The sequence below is a fragment of the Pogona vitticeps genome, chromosome 6 (genome assembly GCF_051106095.1).
Source record: "Pogona vitticeps strain Pit_001003342236 chromosome 6, PviZW2.1, whole genome shotgun sequence".
Lineage (NCBI taxonomy): Eukaryota > Metazoa > Chordata > Lepidosauria > Squamata > Agamidae > Pogona > Pogona vitticeps.
The window spans coordinates 111,257,439-111,276,584 of record NC_135788.1 but is presented as its reverse complement, the minus strand read 5'-3'; the positions used below and the strand labels follow the sequence as shown (position 1 = coordinate 111,276,584).

Below are 19,146 nucleotides of genomic sequence, written 5' to 3'. Positions count from 1 at the left end.
GGTCAGTGATCAGCATGAGGAGAGCTGTAGTTCAACAACATTTAGAGGGCTACAGGTTCCCCATCCTTGATTGAATGTGTTCTAGAAAAGAAAATTAGGATCTTGGAAGCTGTGCACACAAGTTAGATCTGCATTTGCTGGCACATTTTCAGATGATTTGCAGTAGATCTGCAAGGTTTCCCGAATCCTAACTCATGAATGATCACAGCAACAAAATGACAGCCTCTTCTAAAATATGCCATGACACTGTTGAAGTGAATAAAGACTGGGGTGAGGAGGAGTGATGCGTATTTTTTCTGTGTAGAAGGAAAACTCTGAACTTCCATTCAGTTCCTGTTTTTGAAACAAATTTCAGGGTGCAATAATGTGTTTTTTTTTGTATTAGGCTTCAATAGGCAGATCGTGGTTTGTTTGTTTTTAAGGATCGTACAAACCTCCAGTCTGCTTTTTCTTACTGTACGATCTGGGACTGTTTCAGAAAGAAAGAATACCCTTCCCAATCTCCAGAAACCTCCTCTTGTGTTGTAGGTTTTAAAATGAAAACAGAGGGGAACGTTCCAGTTGTGAAGGAAATCCATTTTCTAAAAAAGACAGTGTGTTCTTCAGTCTTTAAAATTTCTCCTTTCCCACTGCAGATCCAGACAGGTGTTTATTTGGATCAGTGGTTCTTAACCTTTTTGAAAGCAACGCCCCCTTGAGCCATTGAGGAAGTTATCATCGCCCCCCTCCCTGCAGTGATATCTTATTTATTTATTTATTTATTTATTTATTTATTTATTTATTTATTTATTTAAAGACACTTAAATCCAATGACCCCTGAAAACAAAACTGAATTCCAAGAAAATGAAATGCCCCCCAAAAGTAACATTTAATGATTTAGTTGCAAGTGAATTTTAAGACACAAAAAGAAATATAAAAAGGGCATAAAAACAAACCGCAATGCAGGAACTAAAAATTTCAAAATGAAAACTCTGAAACTAAATTAAGATTGGAGGAAATATATATTCATGCACATTGTAAAAAGGCTGCAGCCATCTTCACAGGTTTGGCTTGCTCCAGCACCCCTCTACCGCCCCCCTTCTGCTCCAGCGCCCCCACACCGCCCCTTTTCGTTCTACCGCCCCCCTGAAAAATGAAATCGCCCCCTGGGGGGCATTATCGCCCACGTTAAGAACCACTGATTTGGATTATCTGAAGCCCTGAAGGAAGGACATTTTTGTTAGGGGCTGGGGTATGCTGCAACTTTTTTTTGGTTGGCTTCCCATGTGTTCCTACCGAAAGCTGAACGAGAGACATTCGCTAGAAAGCTGGCGTCCCTTTTAACAGGTCACCCACTGTTCCCACTATAAAAATAACTGGGATTGGTTACCATCTGATGGGATTTCAACCAATCTGATCAGAGTTTAGCTTAAAGTTTGATTTGACTTCAAAGCCTGGTCATGGACTGCTGCATTTGAATTCACTAAACTAACATCGGTCGAAAGTCTTTTTAATTCCACCAGAGAGGAGAGGGTGCCCCTTGTTCTAGCAAGGAGAATCGCTTTGCTTTTCTCTTGGTGCCCTCCTTTCCCCTGCACACCAGCTGCGCCCATCCGGGTGGCATTTTTCTATCCACAAGTGGGGCTAACAAGAGAACAATGCCAGTGTTTCTTGTAGCGCCGAGGGGGTGGCTGCAGTTGGCATCTCAACCCTCCAGCGAGGAATGTGGAATGGACAGATGAGACAGATGGACAAAGTAAACAGAACACCATTGCCTGTCCCCAACCCTCCCCTCGCGGGCCAAGACTCCTGGTTTCCCTAGAAGGGGGTGGAAGGTATTTAAAACCTAAGAACAAATACAGTAGTTGGAAACTAAATGTACTCTTCTAAGGCTTTCTTTCTTTCGCCAAATCCTTCGTTTGAAAGAAAAGGAAACCTCTTTGCTAATATCCAGCAGCTTCTCTCTAGCACTTCAATGCAGAATTCCCCCTATGGCAAAGAAAAGCTGTACCTGTTGAATTTCTCTTTGCTACACAACTGTTAAAGTCATTATTTTGATGCCTTTAATTGTTTAATGGTTATTTTTTTTAATGATGTTTGTTAGCTGCCATGAGCACCAAATTTAATTGTGGAGAGGTGAAATAAAAAAAGAAGTAAGCACATGGTTTGGAATCCTGTTCTGCCGCTTTGTCATTACTATTTTAGAACTGCACAGCTGGAAGCCACCATGCCTCACAACTGTAATAATGTCATCTGCTCTGGCTGTTTGGAGTAATTAAAAGCTTCTTATTCGCTCCCCAGATTCTAGGGATCCCTGTGGATCCTTTTCTTCTTGGGCAAGTCTGTGGGGATCATAAAATGAGGAAGAAGAACTCTTTAGATCCAGGAAATTGCCACCACCAAGTCAGGATTCCAACTACAGAGATCTTGACTTAAGCCATATTATTTATTTGATCAGGTCCAGCCTTTCATTCCTGGCAGTTTGCAAAGAGAGGAAAACAGATACAGATAAAAACGTATTTTAACATACCGTATTTTTTGCACCATAAGACGCACTTTCCCCCCACAAAACAGGGGGATGGAAAGTCTGTGCGTCTTATGGAGCAAAGAAAACAGATTATATTTTCCTGTATTCTTCTCCTAAAAAATCGGTGCATCTTATGGAAAGGTGCGTCTTATGGAGCGAAAAATACGGGTATATATTTTTAAAAAAACCTATAAATAAAATCTACAAAAGATTATCATGTTAAATGTGAGTAAATCATAACAGCTTGGATTTATTACCAGCTGTGATTTAAGTTGCAATTAAAACAATTGCACTGAAAATACTTTAAGAATGCATCAGTTAATCAACAACAACATGAAACAGATCTGATAAAAGCTTCCATATCAAGAACCATTCTATTCATGAAATCCTACCAGTGTAATGAGGACTCTGCTTACCAGTAGAAGGATATCAGGGAGTGTCCAACTCCCACAACAGGGAGTTCCACAGGCCCGGGGCATCCAAAATTCCAACAGTACATTTATAGGCACAAAGAATTTTTATTTACTCTCCAAGAGTAATAGTAACAAAACAATAATAATAGTGCCCCTTCTATCTTCTCCAATCTTTTCAACATTAAATATAGTCCACATATATGTATATTTTCTCACAAATAATTCCTACTATATTCCGTAAGGCTTTATCCCAAATTCTACAACACATCCATATGTTGTCTTGATTTGCTCCCAAGACTGCAAAGAATTGGTTTTCCCGGATTATAATTTTTGGTCACAATCCTATGTAAAAAATAATAATAATAACTATTACAACTTACAGCAACCCTTCTCAGGGTTTCCTAGCTACAGAGCACTCAAAAGTGGCTTATCATTCCCTTTGTCTGGAAACCCCCTGGGACCGGGCAGAGATCCCAAGGCTGTCCAGGCTGGCTTTTCTCCTGGGAGACACAATGGGGAATCAAACTCACAAACTCTGAGGCTCAGGCTGACTACATGGGTGTCTATCCTGCTGTTTGGTCCACTGCAGGAACGGGCTGGTTCACTCTTAAAGACAGCAAACAGACAATGTCCATGTTGTTGTGACCCTGCCAGCCCCCCAGAGGGGTCCTATTTGCTTCTTTCTGAGCTCCTGAAAGGAATTCTATTCTATTCAAAATATTTTTATCCCACCTTTCTTCTTAAAAAGTACCCAAGACAGCTTACATCTTTAAAAGACAATATTTAAAGCTAAAAACAATAAGTATAAATATACTAAAAAGGATCAAACAAATACCACACTAAAAAGAGGTAGTATATACAAGCGACACCAAAAACACATTCAAGGCAGTAAGGCACAACAATCCACTTAAGAAACCCCACTCAGGCAGCCAGTCATTAAGGGAAAGCTTGCTTGAAGAGAAAGGTCTTCCTCTGCTTGTTCAAGGACAGCAAAGAGCTGGCCTCCAGTGGGAGGGAGTTCCAAAGTCTAGTAGTAGTCAGAGAGAAGGCCCTCTTCCATGTCCCCATAAGGGCAACTGTGAGGGTGGTGGGACTGAGAGAAAGGCACCTCTTTTTGTTGTTGTTTTGGATTGGGTCCAGCATGTGAGTTTGCTGGAACCAGTCCAAACTAAGGCTTCCGGTTTGAAATTGCCAAACTCATGAAGTGGCTTAAATAAGCAAGCCACTTCAGGATATTGACAAATTATCACTACCTGTGCTCCTGGGCACAGGGGCAGGGGAAATGAAAATTTGTTTTTGACTGAATAAATGGATTATTATTAATACAGGGCATCAGTTATATAAAAAAAACATTTAAAACACTATTTTCTTTGCCTTCTCTTAAAGAGCCAGTCAAGAAAACACCTGCAGCCAAATCCATGGTAGGTAAAGCTGTCCTTGAAAGCCTGTGAAACGTGCAGAGCTATATTTCTGAACACATTAATAGCCACTTACAAATTGATCACCTCCCCCCCATTGACAAACCGAACATGCTTAACCCAAGAAACCAATCCCGCCTCACTCCATCAATCCACTCTTAAGCCCCACCCCTCTGCTCCTCCAAGCCCCTCCCTCTCTTTATTCGCCCCTTCTTCCCACCCGGACGCCCCGCCCCACCCCCTTGGCCACGCCCCTCTCGACACCGCCCACTCTCCGCCAAGCCCCGCCCCGCGCTTCCCCTCCAGCTGGTGAGAATTGTACTTTCGCGTTCCATCAGCCCGAGGCGGCGGCGGCGGCATCGGGAGGGAAAGGCGGTGGCCGGAGGAGGAGGAAGAAGAGGCTGAAGCCGGAGGAAGGGGGCCGAAGGAGGCGCAGAAAGGAAGCCCGCCTGCGGCTGCGAGCTCCGTGGTCATCTGATCCCGGCCGGGAAAGGGAGCAGATAGACTGGGAGGAGGACCAAGGGCCGCCCCGACAGCAACCGCCTGGCCTTTCCATGTAAAACCCTGCATTGACCCTCACTCGTTCCTCTTTTCTCCTTTTGCAATGCGCGGAAGGACTCCTCCTTGAACCGCGATCTTCCTTCTCCCCCCCCCCCCCGATCCTTCATTGACTCCTGGATTCCCCCCCCGGAGACTTCGCCTTAACTCTCCACGACCGCGTCCCCCCCCCTCCGCCTTCTCTTCGTTGCCTTGATCTCTTCCCCCCCCTTCCTATCGTCAGAGATTTCTTTGGAGGGAGGAAATTCCCGTCATTGCTGCATCTCGCCCCCCCCCCCTTTTCTTTCTCTCTCATCTTGCTTCCAGTCCTCCGTTTTTGGTCGCGCTGACATCGTACTTTCTTCTCTTCCCCCCAAAAGGTATCTTCAGTTTGTAACTGCGGTCCCCTCTCTTCGTAAGCCTTTACATATTTCTCAACCCAGCGTAGGACAATTCTTGACTCCTTTTTTCTTGATTTGGTATTTTTTTGGGGGGGGCGGTGGACTTTTGCGTTCCTTTATATATGCTTCATATTTCTTTTTTCCTCCTGGAATCAAACATTTTGATTTAGGGGGCGGGACTGAGTTTGGTGTGCCCCTGTTAAATGCTGCAATATATATTTTAACTGTTTTGGGGGGAAACTCTCCACTAGCTCTCCCTCATTAATTTTGTCTCACATTGCATTCCCCTCCTCCCCACCCCTTCCAGGACTTCCAAGTGAAGTTGTGTTTTTTTTTTAAGAAAGCAAAAAAACCTGGAAAACCCTTTGGTATCTCATCTCTGAATTTGGAGTCAACCACACCTTTGAGAACACCTTTTGCCATTTTTCTCCCTCTTCTCCCCTTCCTATCTATTCATCCTCCTTCTCCCCCATCCAAGGAAAGGCCAAGATTTTATTAATCTGTGGATTGGGATATTACATTCTTGGGGTGTGTGTGAAAGAAAGCCGAAAACAGCAGCCACACGTTGGGTGAATTCATGAACACAAAATACACCCCTTTGGCCGGGTGTGTTTTGTTCCTCTTTGGCATTTGATTCTGAGGAAGCAGCGCCTTTGGAAGGAGAAGGAGCATCACCCCACTGAAACGTCGCAAGCTGCTTTGTCGAAATAAAAGACCGAAAACTTCCCACAGTCCATCGGCTTCAGGAGGAGCCTACCAGACCGGGTGCATCTCCATGTAGACAAAATTGGCGCTCTCTCCACCTTGTGTCCCCATTGCCTGCCATGGGGCTGTGAAGCCGAACAGACTTCCCCACTGGAAAGCGTGGGAATTGGTGGCGAATCCCTCCGAGCGGGAAGAACTGTGTCAGAAAAGAGGAGGAGGAGCCGGCCTAGCACATGAATGGCTGCCAAGGATTATGACCACTTGTTCAAACTACTCATCATCGGGGATTCGGGTAAGGAAAGGTTCATTATTGTTCCCCCATTTTGTTCCCTCTTCAGCCTTATTGCATTTGGCTGCTTCGTTGCGCCTTTAAAAAAAATTCTCCTTTAAGCCTTGTTGCTTTTCTTTGAAACACACACTGTTATCTTCTCACATACTCATTCTTGACTCATTTTTTTCCTTCACATTCTTCTTTTAATGGCTTTTCTTCCCTTCCCTGTTTATTTGCTTGTCAGGTTTTTCTTTGTGCCTGCAATCTATTTCCCTTCCTTTTAATCTCTTTCTTCAATCTTTACTGCTTCCATTGTTTTCTGTCTGTTGTCATTCTTTGGTGTGGGTTGAGCTTTTTTCATAGGCGAAGCAGTTTCTTGTCCTTTCTTCCCTGTGATGCCTTTTTTTAAAAAACCCACCCCTTTCCTACTCCGTATCTGGTTCATATGTGCAGATAGTCTCATACAGAATAAATATATCTGACTTCGACAAGATCCTCTTACCTTTCGGCTTTCTCCTTTAGTTCTGTTTTCTTTGTTCTCTTTTTCCCCCCCAACCCCTTGTTTTTCTTTCAGCCTCTCATGTTCCCACAGAGTTATTTTATGGGAAGGTTACTTAAAGACATACCATGAGTTGAATTATGCCAGTGTGACAGCTTACAACTGCAGTTTTTCCGTGAGTCTCGGGTAATGCTGGTGTGTAGGATTCCCAGCATCCTTTGCACCTAGGTGCGCCAACCTGTGAGGCCTCCCACCTCTGAATAACCTAAAGTCACTTTTAGGGTAGGGAAGCAATATTCATAAGCCCACATTAACTGCTTCTCAATACTCTGAGGAAAGGTGAATGTAGAGCAAAGCCATCGGAGAACAATGCTTCTGAAAACATGCTTCATTGAATGGGTTCCAGACATGACCCTCTTGGGTATATCCTGCAGTACTCTGGTATGCTTAGAGTACTCATTCGTTCATATATTGCCATTTATGCTTTTAAGGCCCTGATCTAACTCTTTTGGCAACTTGGACCAAGGGCAGGAAGACTTTCAGTTAGCAAGCTACCAAGAGTTGGAGTCCAGGAACATCATCCACCATAGCCACCAATCATGGATGATGGGGTTTGTGGTTCTCCGGATGTTTTGGGATTCTAAGTTCCATCCCCCTGTAGCTATTCAGTAGAAATGCACAGATTTGGTTTTTCTGACTGCAAATCCTGTTGGCCAATTAACATCAAGAGTGCTAATTGGCCAGCACCCCTTCTCAATCTAGCATGCTAAATTTCAAGAAGTCCCATTATGCTTGGCAGGTTCTGGAAGCGGTCTCTTGGTAGAGGGTTGGTCAGAATCCTCTACCAAGAGATCGCTTCCAGAACCTGCAAAGCATGATGGGACTTGTTGAAATTTAGCATGCTAGACTGAGAAGGGGTGTTGGCATTCACCGAGGTCAATAAATCCCAGAATTCCCTGGGCAGCTCTGCTGTTCAAAAATGCAAACCTTGATACCTGTGCTACTTACAAAGCCCAGCTGGACTTGGGAGTTCTTGTTCCCAAGAAGACATGTGTCAGAGTGTGCTGGTACTTTGCACACCCTCTTCAGCTGCTGAAAGAATGCTTCAGATCATAACTCATTCATCCAGCTTTCCAGATGTGTTGGACTACATCTCCCATCATCTGCAGCTAATTATGGAAGTTCTAACCCACTACATCTGGGGAGTTTACAGATGGGGCAAGATTGCATTAAACAGATGTGGAGGAAGGCCTCTCTGTGGTTCCACCTTTTCCTGGCTGTGCAGGATTTTGAGTGTGGAGAGGCTGCTGTCCTTAGATTGTATTTCGAAACGACTGGAATAGAGATTCAAAATATTGCTGTCGGGAGTTGTGAGAGCAACTGGCGTGTGCCCGCTATCAAACCTGGGGTGTTAGTAGGAATGAGAGATTCTTCCACAGCACAGGGAAACGGCTGCTAATTCTTATTAATATGTATTAATGTGTATGCAAGTTGTCTCCTTAATGGCTGGTTGCCATTAAAATTCAATCCGCAGGAGACGGCTTGTGGGTGTTGTACACAAAACACAGCAGAGACGCACATCCTGCCCTCTGGGCAGGATTCTCCAGGGAAAGGAAACAGGGAAAGTACAGGAAGGAGCTTGCAAAATATCCCTCGCTTGAACTATAGCTCCCATCATTCCCCAGCCAGCAGGACCAGGTGGGCTGTGGGGGGATGATGGGAGTTGTGGTCCAAACAAGTCACTTTTCAGAGCCTTTTTGGGGTCGAGCTCGGCCTGAGCTTAGTTTCCTGTTTTTCCTGCAGGAGACTGGTTTTGCCGACGCTGAAGCGCACGGGAGGCGGGTTTGCAAGCTTTGGTATCCAATTTCGGAGCCAAAAGCAATCTTTCATCGCTGGCTCTCTGGGAAAAGAGGAAACGCAGCCCCTCAGAGACTGTTTTCCTCTGGCCTGTGACAGGCGAGAGTGTCCTTCCTCTCCACAGCTGGGGCAGAGTTCCCTCTGGAAGGGGCAGAGAAAGGGAGAAAGCAAGCTTCCGGCAGCTGCTTGTTCCAAAGGCAGGCGGCAACGCTGGTCTTCCCGCTGGCTGTGGTGTTCTGGGCTGTGTGTGTGCGTGTGTGTGTGCGTGCAGTTGTGTGCAATCTCCCAGGGGCCCGTGCTTCTGGTGGCAGAGTTCAGTGGAACTCCTCCTCCCCCCTTTATGATCTCATCTGCCAGTCTTCTTTTCAAGCTGCTTGCAGTTAGTTTTTTCCCCCCCTCCCACCCTCAATCTTTCCCAGGTATTTGAAACTCTTCGTTTCCTTCCTCTGCATTCTTCTGAGAACCCTTGTCTGCTTGCATGTCGCCTATTAAAAGCAATTCCAACCTGGATATGAAGACAGTCTTGTTTAAAGAAAAGGGAAAAGAAGGAAGTAGAACAGGTTGAAAGCAGCAAGAGGAGGAGGTCTGGTGGTGTTCCTAGCAGACTTTGCTGAAACCAATCATAATTGCCTCCAGCAACATGCTTTTACAGGTGACGCAGAGAAACGGTATCTATGTAGTGCCCTGCCCCAGAGCACTTACAGTTGGCAGGGGAGATGTGAAACGGGCAGGGTAGACTTTCTGCTGAAATAATTTCTTCCTTATTATCTTCACCCCCTCAGCCTGCAGGTCTCTTTCTGTTTTACTGTGACAGATCTACTGTTTGGTTCAGAAGGAAAATGAGAAAACTGGTTTTTAGTGGCCCTTTATGGCTAGCAGGTCTGGTTGCTGAGAAGCAACAGGTGGTCATCTTCCAGATGCCCTAAACTATTTGGGGAAGGGCACGGAAAAGTTACTTTTTGAGCTGTAACTCCCAGGATCCCTCAATGACCTTGGCTAAGGTAGCTTGAGGATTCTGGATAATTATAACTTTTCTTCAGATTTTAGAACCCTGAGATACATACATCTCAGAGGCCTCTAGGTCTTGGGAATCTTTGTGATGATGATAGACTGAAGGACCTAAAGAGGGCCAGGGCCTCTTTAATCCTTGTCACTTCCACGTGATTAAATAGCAGAGGGCTTGAATATACCTGTAGGAGGTCATTGCTGGCTGTAAGATAGAGAGCCCCATGAATCAGCAGTACGAGTTTTTCTGAAGGCAAAAATAGCATCAGAAAAGCTTCCTGGAATATTCAACACCTTGAGTTAGTTGACATTGGGTAACAAACTAGAAGTCACCGAAAACATTGAAGCTTTCCAGCATGACTAGTACGGTATCTATTCACTATGTTACTCATTAGTTTTCTGAATCAATATATCTTTTGAAATGGAAAAAGAAATTCCATGTGGAAAAATACTGTAGTGGCAAACTTTCTGTACCACATTGCTGCCCATGTTGATGGCAAGCTGCTCAGGACCCGGCGCCTTGCACATTTAGTAAGAGCCTGGCTACATGAAGTAGCCAAATGTAAGCCCACCTGCTCAGTGGCTATGTTTACACATACTGTAGTACAGTTATGTAGATTGGTGTTTCTGGACTACAGCTCCCAGAATTCTCTAGACACTATCTCACAGCACTGTGGGGCATTCTGGGAGTTATGGTCCAAAAGCAGCAACCATCCCATCTTTAGGACATACCAGAAAGCCAAGAATCCTCATTTAATAGACAGTGGTGCGTATTACTTATATCTCTCTTTGTGTAAATGGATAAACAAAGGAGGAAAGAGAATTGTGCATGTCATCTACAGCTGAGACTGCAACTAACCCAGCTGGAGCAGCTAGGATAGATAAATCAGCCAGAATCCTGTTGGGTATTTCCGCATGTGCAAGAACAATTGTAGAAGTTACTGCATATAATTGACAAGGTCACATGCCTTATTGAATGCCTGATCCTACACCTTGCATGAGTCTGACCTTTAGCCCGGGCCTTGATAATTAGCCGTAATTCCTCTTCTGCTTCTGTTAGCCATTCGCTTTAAACCAGGATGTGTTCCTGACTTATGAACCCCAGGTTTAGGTACTTATTACAAACTGATGCTTAGCACAGAAGTAGTAACAGAGGGAGTGGAGAAAGATGGAAGGGATGGTGAATATCTTTCCCATCATGTTTCTTTTGCTCACTTGCACTCTTCCCCAATATTATTCTCAGAATAACTCAATGAAGTAGGTCAAGCTGTGACACGGTGACCTGACCAGGGGGTGGGGGTTGTATCCTGGTGTCTCCAAGCTTGATCCAGCACTGTAACCACTGTACCACACATCCTGCTTAATGTACACGTGCAGAGTTTCTGTGACTGCCGAGTGTTCTGAAGGCTCCCTTGAAGATGGGCAGAGAAAGCTGGAAACAGCTCATGCAGCTGCGGGCTGCATTCCTCTGTCTGATTCCCAGCTTCTCTCCATTCTAATCCCGAAGAAAATTAGCTCCTAAAGCAGATAAAAGGATGAGGATAGATGGGGAACAGCTGCCTTGATCCCATTCAGCTTTCTCTAGGCAAGCCTTCTGAATTCTAAACTGGCAGCTTGCCTTTGGAGATGATTAAATGGGGCCTACAAGAAAATTTTGCTATATTGGGTGCCTTCTCTCGGGGTACATGATTTCATACCCTCTATCTCCCAAGATTCAACCTTCTGTGCCCTTTGAGCATATTTAGAGATTATGGGGTGGTTTCTCTCTCTCTCTTTTTTGCCCCCCACTAGACTTTCTCCCCACTTTTAAGGAGATTTCTTGGGAAGTCCTTCTGCAAACCTTTTATTTTCCTTGAGCCTCCTGGTACCTCCGTGATGCCTTAGTGGCCTCATATGAGTTACACTCCAGTCACCGCTCATCATCACAGTTCACTGTTAGAGTGCTATTTCTAATGTCATGTCCATGAATTGCTGAACTACATGTCACAACATATGTTTTTTACTCTCATCTCCATCTTTCTCTGCTCCCTCTGTTGCCGAGTTATATATTTTGGTTAAAAAGCCTGCCTGAAGAGAAAGGTGGAAGGATAGCAAAGATGGGGCCAGCCTGGCCTCCCGTGGGAGGGAGTCCCAGAGTCTGGGAGCAGCCACAGAAAAGGCCCTGTCCCATGTTTCCCAGTAAGCATATCTGTGAGAATGGTGGGACTAAGAGAAAGGCCTCTCCTGAGCTCTTAAAATCTGGACAGGCTCATAAAGGGAGACAAGGTCCTTAAGATAGCTTGGACCCCCACTGTTTAGGCTGTATAGCTTAAAACAAGCACTTTGCCTTATGCCTGGAAGTGGACCTTGTTTCTGTCCTAAATGTTTTGCTACCTTTAAAAAAAAGTCTCTATTTTGGACCTGTTGGGTTCAGGTTTCTGGCTTTCTCTCCATTCCTACTGATGCAATAATGGGTATTCCTTCACTTGCTTCAATGTTATGGAAGCGAGCCCTGCTTTCTTGTGGGGTCTTTCCAGCTCATTCCATGGCAGACCAGTCATGCGTCACCTTTTAGGGAGCAGAATCCTCCCATCAGTCTTTCTACTAAAGGTGTCCTCCATTTGAAGGGCAGTCTGGTCTGATCTGAAGATAAATATGGATGAGGGGGCGGAATCGCAGACTTTGGCCCGGGCAAGACTCAGCAGACAAATAAGTCAGCCGGTCAGTGTCTTCCCCACTTAGGAAGGTGCATAGCGATCCAGTTCAAATTTATGAAATTATTTTCCATTTGCATCTGAACATATAAACTAGCATAGGCAGTTTCATGCAGTTAAGTGTCCTTTTTTGCTCTCCTTTTCCATAGGCTAATGTCCTCTTTTTTTGTGAGGAATGAATGCTTTCCACTCTGTTCTATGAATGTGGTCCCTGACTTCAGCCACAAACTTCTGTTTGATGGTGCCATGGCTGTTAGCACTGTTTTTAGGGTGCCTTGCAAATAGGTTTGCATCTGCTTTCTCTGTTGGTTGGAAGAGGTGAGCCTTGTACGTCATGGTTTTAGCGTTATAGTGTTAGCCCCATGTGCATGCAATTTTTTTTAAAACAAAAAGGCAGGCTAAACGTTTGGGACATAAAATTGAATGTAACCTATGCCAAGAATCTGACATTTCAATGTTTGTGGTTCCAAAGGTTCTTGATAGTTTTCCCAGCAGGGCTGAGGAAGGTGTGGCCTTTCAATATTGCTGGACTGCAACTCCCATCAACCTTGGCAAGTATTGCCAGGGGTCAGGGATGCTGGGAGTTGCGGTCCAACCAATATCTGGATGGTCACATCACACACCCTGTCCTGGGTGAAGGCCTTAATTTAACATTGGCATTGGGCATGGTGGCTCTGCTCAGTGAACCTTTTCAGGATGTCAGGAGGAGCAAAAATGTACAACTGGTCTGAGTTAAAACGGATGGTGGACGGTGTACATATATGTGCAAGGTTGGCCTTACCATTTGACAGAGTAGGGCAGTCATCCTCTTTGCAGATGTGGACAGGGAGGAACAAGGCGCTAGAGGGGTCAGCTGTGTGGCCAGTGGGCTCTCTGGCACTCCTGGAGCTACCCTGCTGCCATTTTGGGAGGCGAAGGGCACGCTCCCCTTGACGGTGTGGGAGAAAATTCCAGCTATTCAGTTTGGGGGGGCATGGAATGGGGAAGGAGTGCCATCTGGGCTTCTTTTGACATGGCAAAATGTCTCGGCCTGGCCCGTGATGAGCAGTGCGTTCCTTCCTCTGTGTGCATGTGTGTGAAAGAGGAATTCCGACTGCCTCAGTGACCCAGCGCACGACCAAGGTCTGCGGGGAGTTCTTTGGGGGTTTTTCCCTTGTGCTGTGGCAGCTGAGCATTGGCGGGCTTCCCACAGCAGCTGCAGAGTCAACTAGGTTTTTTGAAGCTGTGAAGAAAGCAGGCCCAGCCTCCACAGGAGGAAAAACTCGGGGAGAGAAATGAGGAGGGCAAGGGGAGGGCTTCGAGAAGCCAAGAGCACAAGGTTCTTTCCGTCCGGGGGGATGTCAACGTGGACACCCTCTGGATGTGACCCCCACCTTGCGACATGGCCTGGTTGCTTCATGCCATCATGTGCAAATGGCTATAGCCAGAGCCCTTGAAAGGAACGTCCTTCTCGTCCCTCTCTCTGGATGTCATGGATCCAAATCCACTGTGTGGCTTTGTTGGCTATTTGGTGTAAAGGGGATACTAGCCGCTTCTCCACATCCCACCTACCCTCCCACTCCCATCATGGGATTCAATGAAGTCATGTGAGGTGATCCACAATCCCAGTCTTCTCCCTGTAATCCCTTGTCAACTTTCTCTGCCACTCTTCTTCGAATCCTGAATGGGACACAATAGACTGGGATGGGAGTGGCTGCCTTGAGTAAATATGCAGGGACAGGGTGAGCGTATTTGCTTTGGGTGGGGGAGCCTGCAGCCTTTGCTGAGATGATTGTGTTTGCAAGGTGAGGCTGCTAGAAATGGGGAAGGGTGTGTGTGTGTGTGTGTGTGTGTGAGAGAGAGAAGGACTCAACTATATCTAAATTTTGTATTTTTTCCCCCTCCCCTTTGCTATCCAGGAGTTGGGAAAAGTAGCCTCCTGCTCCGTTTTGCAGACAATACCTTTTCTGGTGAGTAACTGCTGTCTTGTATTATGCCTCTTCAGATAAATGGGGTTCTTAGCTCAACACCTACCACGCTGCAAACCTATTGCAAGACAGTCTGGTCTTATCGGTGATTCCCAAGCTTTGATCCCCAGATTTTGTGTGATGTCAGCTCCCAAAATTCCTGACAGCTAGCCATGCTCTCTGGGGCTTCTGGGATTTGAAGTCCATTTACCACTGGGGTCTCACATTTGGGAACTACTGGCTTTTAAAGCATTCATAGGTAATACACGCTGTTATCTGCCAAACAGAGTTTTAGTATTTGGAAGGAAATTATAGTATTAAATAGGGCATAGTAGGAAAGAATTTAATATACAGTACCTAAGAAGAGGAATTAACTCGTTCTAGTTTAATTTTTTTATTCTTTTATTAAAACTAAAAAAGATGCAGAAAAAAGAGACAAAAGACCATAACTAAAAAATATCTAATAGTTCAATTTAATGGCTTCACCCCTTGTTTTCCTTGCTGATTAAGCCATGGCTAAACTCTTCACAACTGCAGGCTGAGTATTCTTTTAAAATGTTGCTGCATCAAGTGTCCTTAGGTTGAATCCATGCTCTTCCTTCCCTCACATGCAACTTCTCTCGTTGTCTCAACTTTTTTGGACCTCCTGAAGTTTGTTTTCAGTGGGCAAATTAAAATAATAAGTGACATAATTCCAGTTAACCAACTGGTTGTATAAAACCATTTTTTTCTATTATATCTGTGTGTCTATCTCCGAGTGTTAGATCTGTTCTGATAATAATCCTTGTGTAGGAGGTTAATGTTAAGGTAAAACAATAACCTCCTTCACAAGGGCTTTAATCAGAACAGATATAATGCCATAGATGGAGTGACTTGAACAAGGTCATCTAGTGTAGTGGTTCCCAATCTTGGGTCCCTACATGTTCTTGGACTGAAATTCCCATAAGCCTTCCCCACTAGTTATGCTGACCAGGATTTCTGGGAGTTGCAGCCCAAAAACATCTGGGGACTCAAGGCTGGGAACCACTGGATGCCTGGGCAAGGTCAGGGTTGGACCTGGTTGCTCCAGATCCTGTTTCTAATCTAGTTCCTTCCATTGTGGTGGTTGGTATCTCTTGAAGTGCCAGTATCAGTTGACTGGGAGAGTTACAGATGGCATTCTTGATTACCTGCTTATATTTCCATGTCATCCTCTTGTCCATCCTTTCCTCTGAATTTTTTTACAACAAGACTTTTCTCTCCCATCTGTTTGTAAAAAAGTTACTTGATTTATTTCAGTCTTATTGGTGGCATTGCTGCCTTTCTCTGCTCTGACTCTTCTCTTCCTTCGCAAATTTCTCCCCCAGGCAGCTATATCACGACCATTGGTGTAGATTTCAAAATTCGGACACTAGTGATAAATGGAGAACGAGTGAAACTGCAGATCTGGGACACTGCTGGACAGGAACGGTTCCGGACCATCACCTCCACGTGAGTCTGAGACGCAAGTGGGGATAATGGGGTATTCTGACAGAACATGATAGGATTTATTTGGGACTCTTGAACTGGAGGCCCTAAATCCTAATTGGGTAGAATGTAGTTGGAGGGAGTGAGGAGAGAGCAGCCTTAAAACTTTGTTAGAAGTTGACAAACTTCTAACAAATAGAAGTTGATAAATATTTTCTAAATATCTGGGTATTAAAGCTTGAAAGTCCTTGTTTTGTTTACGTTCCTTGAGAAGTGGGGAAGTTTACTTTGGTATTCAGATCCCATCTGAGAGTTGTTTGCCTTCTTGGGACAGGTATTATCGTAATACACATGGCGTCATCATTGTATATGATGTGACAAACGCGGAGTCATTTGTTAATGTCAAACGTTGGCTGCACGAGATTGGGCAAAACTGTGACAGTGTCTGCAAGATTTTGGGTGAGTAAACTCCATCATTTGAACCATATGTTCCTCCTCGGTGCCATCTGGCACTTTAAGAAATACGTATTTTGCAGTCTTAAGGCTAGATGATATTCCCAAGATGTTCGGCTGTCATTCACACCAGAATAAACAGTGTGTCCTCGCTAATCATCTAATACTTCCTAGCTGATCTAGATGCAACACTCCTCAACGGCTATAACATCAGAGCCATCCTTTTCAAAGATAACTATGGAAAATGCAGTCAATTTTGGAAGCTGCCGTTGGGTTTTGTTTTGTTTTTTTGAGACAGAAAGGTAGGACAGAAATTTAAACCAGCCAGCCAGCAATTCATGCAAGTGTGATACTTGGGGGAGGGAGGTTTTATATTGTTTTGTGTGGAGTGGAGTTGATGACATTCCCTTGAAGACCAAGGAAGCCATATTCCCAGAAGCTTTGCAATTTGTGGATTGCAGGACAGTCGTTGGCTTTGCGACCAAAATTGAGATCACCCTTTGGGCCAACCTACTGCCTTTCTAGATGTTTTGACTTTATACTTCATGATCCTTCACTATTTATCACCTATGGCTAATGGAAGTGAAAGCACAAAATATCTGGAGAGCTTCTTTTCCAGATCTGAATGGCCCCAGATTTCTTGATAAGTTTTCTCAAATAAAGAAGAAATAACAAAAGGATAAATATACCAAATTCTTGCTGTGTTATAGTAAACTGCTTTGCAGTGGATCAGACTATTTATGTTTAGCTACTCTTACATGTACCCTACAAAATTTTGGGGAGAGAATGGTGTTCATATTTTTTAAAACAGGATATGCCAGAGATTGACTTATCACTTTTCTATGGTTCCTCGCTATATAAAAACCTAAATATTTTCAAAGGAAAAGCCATGCCAAGACAATCCAACTGCTGAAGAAAGGGTGCTGTAGTTTGACTTAATTAAGATAGCTTCATTTGTATTGAACAATTTGACTGTCTTGATTTATTAACTTAAGAATCCCTTTAAATTTGAGGAACAACTTCACCTTGAGGTGGGTTGGGACTTAGACGTATTGTTGTCACTTTAGATGAGTTTGCCAATGTTTCTCCACGGAATACTGATAGCTGTTGGATGCCTTTCTTCTCCCCCCCCCCCTCCTATTCTTTACTTTCCAAATGGTGTCAGTGGGCAATAAATGTGAGGACCCCTCACGGAGGCAAGTGGAAATGGCTGACGCCCGGCGATTCAGCGAGCAGATGGGGGTGCGGCTGTTTGAGACCAGCGCCAAGGAGAATCTCAATGTTGAAGAGGTAACGGATGGGATGGTTGTGGAGGGGAGATGGTATGTAGCCTTGATGTGGGAAAACACATCCTTCTTCTGGATGCCTGAAGAGCAATGCCTCTGCATCTTGCAGGAAGGGGGAACCCGGCCGTAAAAGAAATTAACCCTTTGGGCGTTTTGTCTCCTTTCCCCTAGATGTTCAATGCCATCACGGCAATGGTGCTCCGAGCCAAGCAAGAAAACCTAGCACGCCTCCAACAACAGAACGAAGTGGTCAAAATCAACAAGCCCAAAAAGAAACCGTCAGTCAAAAAATGCTGCTGAAGAGGCAACATCTCCTTTCCCCTTCTCTACTCTCTTCTTCCTCCCCAACTTTACATTCTGAGGACTGGACTGCGGAGGACCAAGTGGCTGAAAATAGTTGCTGTATGTTTTCATGGGGTGGGGTGGGGCTTGGCATGAGATATCTGTGTGGATGCTCACAGTACTGGAATTGCACTCCTCTCACCCCGCTGCCCTTAAGGAAAATGAATTATGATGAAAAAGTCCCTCCTTGGTGGTGACTGTGCTTGAGAAGCAGAGGCAGTAGGATATATTCAAGAATATTAAAAAAAACTACTGAAACCAATTATTAATAGAAGTGTTTGGGATTCAAATGAGTTTAGGGGATTTAGTCCCCTCCCTTCCCAAGACAAAACTGAAGAAACCCTTCAGCAATCTTGCCTGTAAACTCTTGTTTTCTTGTATCCCCACCTGATGCTGTCACTGCGGTCTAGCACAGACGTCCATCACTGGGCGCTGTGAGGAATGGGGAGGATATGTTTCACATTAACCGGGTTTGGGGATAATATGTTGCTCCTCTTTAAATATGCTTGTGATTTATGAAAGGGTAGAGTGGAAGTGGGGAAGTCCAGCAAATGTGAGTCTCCTTGCATGGTCACTGAGCAAGACTGGTCATTGTTTGCTCAGAAATGGGATAAGAATGTGGTAATTAGGCCTTGATTGGAAATGAGGGCGGTGTTCCTTTCTACAGTCTGGAGCTTTGTTAACCCCTGAGCCTTTGAGAGAAATAGCCAGAGGTTATTGAGAGGATGAGCCACATGGTGTTCAAATTTATCTAGAACGGCAAAAAGTGTCTCTCTACAACCTCCCTCCTGTGTGTCTGGGGCACCATTCTGTCTGCCCAGCCTCCATTCCTAAAGCTGAGGAATTAAATTGGAAGAGGAGGTACAAACGCTAAACTAGGAATATACAGCTTTGTTTGGGTCTGATAGGTGGTCTCCAATCTGCAGTTCCCCAAAGTGTGGGTAAAATCATGTTGAAATGTCCTCTGCCCTCTTTTCTGTTGTCTTTAAATATGGGGACCTTCTTACTGTGCAATATGTCTGCTTCATGAATTATTTTATATACACAAAAATGAATATGTACATAATTAAAACATCTTGTTTTAACCCACTGTTAATGGCATTAAACTTGTTAAGGAAACACCACTATTCAATAAAGAAATTTAGATATGAAACTATTTCTGTGGGTTTTATTTTTCATGGTCTCCTTTCCATTGGTGTCAACAAGCAGAATTAGTCACAGTGCCACGTCTTGGTGCCTCTGGAATAACTTGGAGGCCAGCCACATGGAGATCATGGCGGGAGTAAAGGGTTTAGAACAGCAGTCCCCAACCTTCTTGGGACCACAGACCAGCTGAGCATCTGAGGAAGACAGGGCACCCCTCCTCGC

The 19,146-nt window shown here is 44.6% G+C and overlaps 1 protein-coding gene across 1 annotated transcript; it reads left to right on the top strand.

Moving 5' to 3' along the window:
• The first annotated feature begins 4,836 nt into the window (after positions 1–4,836).
• On the top strand, positions 4,837–18,931 carry LOC110081831 (ras-related protein Rab-35-like). The gene is made up of 6 exons (XM_020798876.3): positions 4,837–6,272; positions 14,204–14,254; positions 15,598–15,721; positions 16,032–16,156; positions 17,316–17,440; positions 17,608–18,931. Exons 1-6 carry the CDS (start codon positions 6,218–6,220, stop codon positions 17,734–17,736), a joined length of 609 nt encoding a protein of 202 aa, XP_020654535.1. The 5' UTR covers positions 4,837–6,217; the 3' UTR covers positions 17,737–18,931.
• Positions 18,932–19,146: the final 215 nt, after the last annotated feature.

Bases quoted from the DNA above. Each gene is read 5' to 3' on its own strand.
- LOC110081831 (XM_020798876.3), top strand. From the start codon at position 6,218: ATGGCTGCCAAGGATTATGACCACTTGTTCAAACTACTCATCATCGGG. The intron at 15,722-16,031 runs GTGAGTCTGAGA...TTCTTGGGACAG, and splicing joins TTCCGGACCATCACCTCCAC to GTATTATCGTAATACACATG. The intron at 17,441-17,607 runs GTAACGGATGGG...CCTTTCCCCTAG, and splicing joins AGAATCTCAATGTTGAAGAG to ATGTTCAATGCCATCACGGC.